The sequence below is a fragment of the Aulonocara sp. 'chitande type north' Nkhata Bay genome, linkage group LG16 (assembly GCF_057382095.1).
Source record: "Aulonocara sp. 'chitande type north' Nkhata Bay isolate Kocher_YH1m ecotype deep benthic linkage group LG16, A_spYH_male_GT1.1, whole genome shotgun sequence".
Lineage (NCBI taxonomy): Eukaryota > Metazoa > Chordata > Actinopteri > Cichliformes > Cichlidae > Aulonocara > Aulonocara sp. 'chitande type north' Nkhata Bay.
In genome coordinates this window covers 14,836,827-14,846,773 of record NC_141359.1, presented here as the reverse complement: position 1 = coordinate 14,846,773, position 9,947 = coordinate 14,836,827, and the positions used below count along the sequence as shown (strand labels likewise).

The window sequence follows — 9,947 nt, the reverse complement described above, 5'->3', positions numbered from 1 at the left end:
ATAGAACTGAAAGTGAAATCAAATATATTAGGCCTACTATTACAGCTTTATGCTTTAATAGTAGTCAAAATAATAAATGTTACTAGGCAAATATTCAAATCCTCAAAATGCTCTAGGTTTCTAAAACTTCTTGGCTGTCCTTGATGTGGCTCTAAAGAAATGTATAAGAATTATTCCTAAATTGCTGTGAAAACACAATTCCAATTTTACTTCAGTGCCCATTGACTGAAGCTGTGCAAAACGAACATCTGGAAACCCCCACACAGGACTGTATGCTGTTACATCAAACTCCCCTCTGTGGCATGTGCTATTGAGCAACTTTCCTGACAGGACTGCAGAGAAACAGAACAAGAAATCCTTTTTCTATGTTGAATGAGTGAATATAAAAGATAGAGGCACCATCACGCAGGCCCGTGACACCACCCACTGGTTCTTGACACAGCATTTTAGGGGGAAAAAAAGCAGGTTTTGCTACACTCAGAAAACTAACTAAAATATGATGGGTCCTGATCGCTTTGAAAAACTGGTGAATGGCCTCATCAGCAATTCATCATCAGTGCATCACAGGTATATGAGTTATTTTAACGTGCATCGAATGTAAAGTATACTTTTACCATTTCACAGCAACAGAAAGAAACAGAGCTGTGGTTTTACTCAGAATTTTCTGAAAATTAGTCCAGATAACCAGGAAGTGATTCATACGTCATGAATTACTTTGACCGTCAGTTACTAGTAAATATTACAGGCTCCAGTTGCCTAGGTAACCCATAAACGTTTTTACTACCCTGTCATCAGTCAACCAACCATATGCTTTACTTTAAATTGTCAGTTGTATCTCAACTGCGCACTTTTCGAAAAAACAGTTTACCTCGGGACTTGACCACTTCGTGTTGTGCTGCTCCATCACGTCTTTGACTTGCTGCGGACTTGGTCACCATGCAGCTGTGAATCATCTTCATTGTGGACTCTCTGCTTTAGTAAAGTATCTTCAGGGTAAAATAATTAAATAAATAAAACAAGTCTGTCTTATTTTTTATTGTTTGCAATTTGTGCATATATTTAATGGATACCTCCTGGGTACTGGTGTTTCTTTAATAAGGGTTACACTCACAAATGTTTTGGAAACTTTCACAGTAGGTTTGTGCTACTGTTAAACATAGTATTATACTTAAATTAAGCACTATATTTAACTCTGAGTGCTGATTTCATTGAATCCATTGGCCACTTTTTGTTAAAAAAAACAAAATAAAGTACTTGTGGCCAGTGCAGTAATACTGAAGCTCCACAATGTGAGCCCGATGTGTCCTAAAACAATGTCTAATGTCACAGTGGCTACATGTTTTTGCAGGCTGGGACACCTACCAGTCAAGTAGTCACAACCTTAACATTAAGCCTTGCCACAACACAAATGTTTAAGTTATATACGTATGTAGTTATCCCCCACTGTGCAGTTGTCTTATAGGAGGAAATTAGCGTTAAAGATCCAAACAGATTTTTTTTGTTCTTGAATTCAACATGCTGTAAAGTTGTGTATTTCTCTCACAAACACAACACACACAAACACAGAGTTCAGTGGAGACTGACTCAATTTTGAACCAGCCTTCAGCGGTCATTAGAGGAACTCTAGTTTTTGGCACTAAGTGTTGGAATTGATCCTGTACGTGAGAGTTGGGCTAAAATCTAAAAACACAGCACACAACTTTTCACGAAACTCTCATCTTTATAATTTAAAACTTTATAATTAGCTATTTAGTTCACTGTTCAATGAGAATACAAACACCTAGCTAATGCTGATGACACTCACAGAGAAATATACAGTATAATGGAGCATGACAGCCACATTAATAAAAATTAAAGCAACAATGTTAAAAGTGTTATCAGTTTGAATGACTCCTACATGTTTTCTAAGGCAGTGTAAGTCTTTCTCATAATGAATTCTTATATACAGTAATGTACAGTATTTTATTTATAAATGACTTTTAAAACTCAACAACTGTTTTGTTTAAATCATTAAATATACTGCTCAAAAAATAAAAGGAACACAAATCTGGTCTTTGTGGATTAAAAATTCATGTAAACAGTCCTTACTGACACACAAACTTGTTTAGAACAAAATGATATAACAAAGGTGACTGCAAACCAAAATAATCAACCCACATCAAAAATCAAAGGTAAGATGGTTCAAGTGCTCTCTGACTTTTTATTATGCAGTGTGTAAATATAACTTTACACGCTCCTCTGTTGTTAAACACATTTCCACAAAGTCTAACCCTTTACAAAACCTCTGAATTGACTTGCTTTATTTTTAAGAAGGTCTTTTTCTGACAACACAAACGTCTGTTGTAGTGAACAGACAAACAGTACTAACTCCAGCATTTATCCTTATTTGTGCTGGATACTGTAAAAGTAGTCACTGGCTGCAGTTAATTATCTCACACCAGACTACTTGATACCTCCCACCTCTCCTGGGAGGCACCAGCAGTCAGCGTTTGGTATATAAAGCCAGAAGCAGCAGAGGGGCATAGGAGAGAACTACTGGAAACATCTGGAGAGAACAGCTGTGCACTGAGGGCTGCAGGATGCGTGTCTTGGCTCTTCTTTGGTTACTCGGGTTTGTGCTAAAGGAGGTGGAGGCATGGAGCTACAGTAACGGAATTTTTCATAATTCAATTTGGCTAGGTAAGACCAAAAGATTCCTTTTTTTCGTGCTGTGGTAGCTAGAAACATTGAAATGTTTTTTCAGAAACTGTTATCCAGTTCAGATAAGAATAACTGCATCCCCTTAGAGCTGCGAAGTCAGTTTTTGGTTATTCATAAAAACTAGTTCAACCTCCAGCTACCTGTGATTATTAGAAAGTTTTCTCCTGTGTTAATCCACAGCAGAGGTTATTTTCACATAAAGGCTTGTTGTCAGGAGGATTAATAGGCTATACAGTAGTCCAGCTGCTTCCCTTGTGCCAAACTGCACGTTTATGACCTGGCAGGAGTGCTGCAGGAGGCCAGTAAACAGGAGGAAATGACTTCATCTCTGGGCTTTCCAAAATGTCCAGATCACAAGAAAGTTCAATACTGTTTCTGTTAATCTGGGAATGTGATTGCTTTCCATTATTGTGACATTAATAATGTTACTGAGGAGTTTTGAGGAGTCTGCAATAATGCTAATCAAACAAACTGCTGTTTTAATATACATACATATATATATATATGTGTGTGTGTGTGTGTGTGTGTGTGTGTGTGTGTACCTGAACATTTGTTTGGAAAGAAAATATAGATTAATGAATTAAAAAAATTTAAATACATTAAATAGATTCAATATAATAAATGATAGATAAATGAATGATGAATTTGTATGCCATTTATTGTCTGTATATCTTCATAAAATAAAATCATAAAATTCTATTCATTTATATACTCATTTATTTCCTATGTTTCCAACTTTACTTAGTTTTGATTTAGGCAGTTTCAGTCCTTCATACAGAAGCAAGACTGAAGAAAAAGAATTCATACAATATTTGTTACTTGGTTACATGTTTATATGAACTTTTAAGTCAGTCATTGTTACAGAACATACTGATAAATATATGCACAAAACATTACATTCATTAAAAAGATCAAAATATCAACTGTTGGCTAATTTAGAATGTTTTCTGCCAAGTTTTGCAGTCAAGCATGCGTAAAAGCACAGGATCAGCAGAAGACTCCCTGTTGATAGGACGAAATTGTTGGTGGCCTTCCAATTTCCAATTTGAAAAAGAAAGAGAGAAAGAATCACACAGTCTTTTTCATTCTCTCTCACAATAAAAACATGGTGTCCAAATTGGCTGTAACCACTGGGTCCTTTTAAACATGCCTCAGGCACAAAATGACTATGCTATGTAGATGACCTAGTCTTTATCTCTGTATGCAGAGAATCCCAAGGCTTAGACTTCCTTTTCTGTTCTCTGTCTTTGACAGAACAAGCAGCTGGAGTTTACCACCGGGAATCACGCAAAGGAAGATACCAGTTGACGTATAAAGAGGCCAAGGCTGTCTGCAAGTATGAGGGAGGGACGCTGGCCACTTACGAACAACTGGAGGCAGCTCGTCAAATAGGTCTGCAGCAGTTCATCCGCAAACACAACACACACACGGAGTTCCTTCCAGAGAAAGAAAGTGTGTGTGGACTGTAATTCATCAGAAGTGATTCACTCAAAACACATGCAGGCGCTTCCTTAATGTGTAGTCCATCAAACATCCTGATGTAACATCTTAACCGCCTGGAATGCTTTTAACTTGTAGGAAAAGTGGTGCATGTGCTGACATGGTAAAGGTCAAAAGGAAGAAGTGAGTGAAACAATTCTTTCCATGAGTGTTTCTATGGGTGCCTGTTGCCTTAATCCCATCTCCCATCTCGCCTAATTTTAAACACTCCCTGTATATTGTAAAAGTCTGTTAGCAACTTCTTTGGTGGGTAGTGTCACTGTTCCCACAGCACAGAAATGGACTCTGCCTCTGGCCTTACAATCAGCCTTACTGTCAGCTATTACAGCTGAGTTTCTCCACAGGAGTCTACCCAGGAGGCCATGTTTTATCTGGCCTGCTCTGGGGGGGCTGCTGATTGTGACTCTAACTTAAATTCCTCTGTGTGTGCACACATAGGAAAAACAGCCAAATCTTGGTCCCCAACAGGTTTTGACCAGCTGTTCTCTGGTTCTTAGCAGAGTTAAAAGACTTCTCATACTTTGTAGCATACAGTAGTTTCTTTGTGTCAGTATTATCAACAGCTCATGGGGGATAGTTGGGGAAAAAAACATATTTCTTCTCATGTTCAGGCTTTCATGTCTGCGCTGCTGGATGGTTTGACAAAGGACGCGTTGGCTACCCAATCGTTAAATCCGGATCCAACTGTGGTTTTGGGAAGGTTGGCATAATTGACTACGGATACAGGCTGAACAAAAGTGAGAAATGGGATGTTTACTGCTACAACCCAAACTGTGAGTATGACGTTCCCTTTCTGTTGTGCACTGTTTAATATTTTAACATCATTCATTAATCAAATGACTATGTATAATTGGAAAGGGTGGCTCTCAGTCCCGCATAGAATTATCACCAGGTTATGAAGCAGCAGCAGAGCTGCCAAAAAGATACAAATGTGCCAAAAACAATTCCTCTGGAGATCACTTGAGGTTGGCTCCAGAAGTGAGACAGACTCCTATGTTAAAATAGAAAAAGTTTACAGTAGAAATAAACATTTTTACAGCCTTTAACCAAAACCAGTTTTATCATCAATAGCTAATTTTAACCTTCATAACAACTGCACAGTTTATAATTTTACTTAAACTCATCCATTTGGATACTGGTAAAACTTGCACCATGTTCCAGTAACCTCAAAACATGGAACAGGATTTGTATCACTACAGCACAATACTTGGTGCTTAAAAACACAGCTGCACATTCATGGATAGAGTCTGGTCAGTGCTCTGCATATTGTTTATTTAGTGAGTCAGTACAGATTAAAACCTTTACAGCTTTACCACTGTTTATCTTTACTGCTGTCATCTTGAGGTGCCTCAGATTTAGCACAGTTTTGTGTCAACCATGGAGGACCATAAAGGCAACTAGTGCAGATGAGACCATAGTGGGACCATTTTTTGTCTTGACTCACAACCATAATTTCAGTCATGGTCAGAAAATGAATAAACCTGGTGGATGCCAGTGGAGCTGATGAATAACAGATAACTAAAACACATTCTGGCTTATGAGCTCTAACAGCTCAATGTTGACCCTGAATAATGCTGCATCATTTTCTATTGAAAGTTTAGTTTCTCTCCAGTTTAATGTCTCATTGTACTCTGAAATAAAAGGATAGTACAAATAAGCAATCGGAAAAACCCAAAAAACCAAATAAATTTGCACACTAAAACTTTTGACTCATCAAAGTAGCCACCTTTGGCAGATGTAACAGCTGAACACACCCGTGGCATTCTTTCTACAATAGACATCAAATATTCTTCATAAAGTTTTTCCGGTATCTCTAACAGAAGTTCCCATAAATGTGGCACTTGTAGGTTGCTTTGCTTTCACCCTTCTGTCCAGTTAATCCCAAACCAGCTCGATGAGGTTTAAGTCTGGAGACTGCGGTGACTGTTTGTTTAAGCATGTTTTCAAGCTTACCCTCTTGTTCTTTTTTCCTGAGGTAGTTCTGGCTTGGACTTATGTTTTGGGTCATTATCTTGCTGTAGGATGAACCCCTGACCAACTAAACGCATATCAGAGAGCATGCCAATGCAGAATGCTGTAGTAGCCGTTTTGGTTGAGTCTTTCTCTCAATCTGTAAGTTCACCGACCCTCAATCCAGCAAAACAGTCCCAGACCATCACAGTTCCTCCTCCATGTTCGACAGTTGACGCCGCACACTGTGGAACCATCCTTTCGCCTACTTCACGGGGTACAGAGATCCTGCATGATGAAATGAAGATTTCAAATTTTGATCCATCAGTCCATAATACCTTCTTCCAGTCTGCAGTAGTCCAATGATGGTGTTTCATGGCCCGGGCAAGCCTCTTTGCCTTACGTCTTAGTAATGGCTTTCTTGCTGCAACTCGTCCTGTCAAACCTGCAGCTCAAAGTCTTCTCTTCACAGCTGAAACTGAGACTTGCTTACTACGACCACTATTAAGCTGTGCTTGAAGCTGTTGTCCTGTGAGCCCGCCAATCATGTAAGCTGTTAACTCTCAGAAACTTGTCCTCTGATTCAGTGGTGTCTTTGGGTCTGTCAGACCTCTTCCTGTCACAGTTTGTTTCTGAGTGCCTTTTGATGGTGAAGGAAACTGTACTCACTGACACCTTGACTTTCTTTGAAATTTCTCTATAGAAAAGACCTTTTTAAGTGTCATGATGGCCTGCCTCTTTTCCATTGTTAATTGCCTTTTTTCTTGCCATTTTTGTAGCAACACACTACTTTCTGCAGTGGAGTACTGTTCAACTGATACAAGGGTTTGGTACCATAGTGTGTTCTAACACTGCTTTTATGCAGGCAAAGGGGTTGTAACTAACCCAGAAACGTAGGAAAACTGTAGGAATTAGCTGCTTTCAAGGCTTGATCAACCTCCATATTTGAGGAAATGTTCAGTTGCTCCATAATATATCTCACCTACTTACAGGTGTCACGATCAAGGGATAATTAGCGTCATTCATTTCACCTCTTGGTGGTCATGATGCCTGTGTATGTGTGTGTATATACACACACATCAAAATTTGTATCCTTGGTTAAATTTTGTTCAAGTCACCACTAAATACGTAATGAAGAATTGGAATTGAGACAACCTTAGAAAGAAGCAACACTTAAGTGGCACTTTAGTAGAAAACAAACTGTTGCAGGACTGTCTCTTGCTCTCTTACTCCTAGCTAAGAACATGTTGTCTTATATAATGTATATGACAATACACACACTAATATGCAGAATAATAACATACTGATGGAATTTAATGTTTCTTTTAGAAAATATTAATTTCATTTAAACCAGTTTATGAAACTGGTTATAGTTCTCTCATCCCAAAATTTGGCAGTTTAGATCACCAGGTCAGCCAGCTGTGGAATCCCTCTCACCATGTCTGGATCAGACATTTTGGCTAAACTGTACCCTTTGATAGATGTTAGCTTACTGTTGCAAATCTGAACAAAAAACGAAAGATTCTGTAAGACATTAATTTTGTGTCGCTCAAAGCAGTGATTGTCACCGTCTCAACATGTGTGTTTGATTTTTGTCTTGCTCAACAACAGGATTCCTTTTCTCTGTTTTGAATTTATTCAGAGCTCACATGAAAGGGACATCCCAAACTTAAATGTTTCATATGCTGAGGCACAGTCCCAGCAACAGATTAAAAGAATAAATTGTTGACACTACATTCTTCCTCCCCATTGGGTTATATTACCCAGTTACCTTTTTGTAAAGTCAAATCCGTTTTTTTAAAGTAGGTAAAATCATATATTGCATGAGTATATTCTAGAATAGTCATGTGCTGCTTTTTACAGGTGTAAAATAAAGTATAGAAGGGAAATATGCAGCGAACATTGATTTTAATTTCAAAAGCCACCATATATCAATGTACTGCAAGAGCTCCTACCAGCCTTCTTCAGTGCTGGTGTACCCTACGATAACAGATGCTTGCCTTGCTATTAAAGTGATACAGAATTGCTATATTGAGGTTATGTTCTGTAGTGCCCAGCACAAGAATACCACCAAAGAACAGTTTTTACCAGTGGAACATTCAGCTGAGCTCGGTGAGCTTTCACAGATGTTGACTTAAAGTATTAAACTAACTGTAACCATGTTTGAGTAAATTCTCAAAAAAGTAATGAGTATAATAAAGTATTACACATCGCTTCTTACCTACACAACAGTTGTAGACTACTCCACTATTTTCCTTCTACTGAAAATGAACTGAAATCATTTGATTGTAGCCAAAGTGCAGGAAGAAAAAGGCTGATTTGTTTGAATTTTATTTCAGTCCACCCAGGGTTAAGATAACTGAAGAACCATTGTGATGCGAGTAAGGACATTTGTGACTGTAATGTAATTACTGAATTAAGTACATGTACACATACATGTACTAAATACTGCATGCTGAAAAATATAATGTGTTTAATGTTATGCATTACTTTAGAAAGCAAAGTGTAACTTTGTAACTAGCAAACATGGAGGGTTTAATAGTTTAGTCCCAGTTATAGTCAGCTAGCACTCTAAAGGTTCATGCAAAAAAAAAAAAAAAAAAGACAGTAATCTATTATGGTGAAGGTTGGGGGTGTTTATAGCTGCTGGTTCTCAGACTGATTAAACAGAAATAAAAAATTTAGAGTAATAGCTGAATTTTATTTCCTTTATATAAATATATTCTCATATTATATTTTCTGAAAACCTTGATCCACTCATGTCACTTCTTATAGCCAAGGAGTGTGGCGGGGTCCTGACAGAGCAGCAGAAGATCATCCAGTCTCCTGGGTTCCCTGAGGAGTATGAAGATGAACAGATCTGCTACTGGCACATCCGAGTCCGCCTGGGCCAGAAGATCCGCCTCCACTTCATGGAGTTTGATGTAGAGGATGATACAGAGTGTCTGGCAGATTACTTGGAGGTTTACGACAGCTACGATGACGTATCGGGCTTTGCTGGGAGGTGAGAAAAACTAGCTGGGTAGTTATTTAGCACAGAAGATGTCCGAATTTAGGAAAAATGTCAGTTAAATGTTTTAAGAACCCAAGGTAACATTTTCACAGCCTCAAATGCCAAATCTTTTAATTACAAGAAAAACAATGCAAGAAAGTGTCTGACTTTATAAAATCTATTTCCAGGTTCTGTGGTGATTATTTGCCAGATGATATAATCAGCACAGGTGAGAGCCCTCACATTTTCACATCAAAAGAACACAAAGAAACATTTGGATTTAAAGCAATACAAAACATTTGTTTGTGATGTTTTCCAGGGAACGTGATGACACTGAAGTTCCTCTCTGATGCTTCGGTTACAGCTGGGGGCTTCCAGTTACAGTATATTGCTTTTAATGCATCTCTCCCACATAAATAAAGCCCCTCCTTTGACTGATGGTTTAATACACTGATATAATCCTGTTGCTGTATTTATGATGTTACCTTATGTACTTGATTAAAAATTCTCTGTAGCTGATTAAAGGAATAATTATTTGAGAAAAATAAGGATACATTCTTTTTTTTTGTCAGAGCTGGTGAAAGACAGGAGAAGATAATAACATAAAGACAAGAAGGAGGAATTGAAAAAGTAAAGGGACAAAAAGAGAGAGAGAGAAAGACAAAAGTCGTTGATAGACCAAACAGATCTGTGTCAAACACACAATAAACAAACAGCACCTAAAAGACAAAACTGAGACAGGTACACAACCAAACAGAATTTAGCTGTTGCAGTGAAGAGGTGATTGAGACCGCAAGGTGAGGAA

The 9,947-nt window shown here is 38.1% G+C and overlaps 1 protein-coding gene across 1 annotated transcript; it reads left to right on the top strand.

The window, feature by feature from the left end:
* Positions 1-1,936: 1,936 nt before the first annotated feature.
* On the top strand, positions 1,937-9,687 carry tnfaip6 (tumor necrosis factor, alpha-induced protein 6). The gene is made up of 6 exons (XM_086266317.1): positions 1,937-2,679; positions 3,955-4,092; positions 4,812-4,973; positions 8,926-9,154; positions 9,331-9,371; positions 9,462-9,687. The coding sequence occupies exons 1-6, from the start codon at positions 2,580-2,582 to the stop codon at positions 9,560-9,562; spliced, it is 771 nt and encodes a 256-aa protein (XP_086122443.1). The 5' UTR covers positions 1,937-2,579; the 3' UTR covers positions 9,563-9,687.
* The last annotated feature ends 260 nt before the right edge of the window (positions 9,688-9,947 follow it).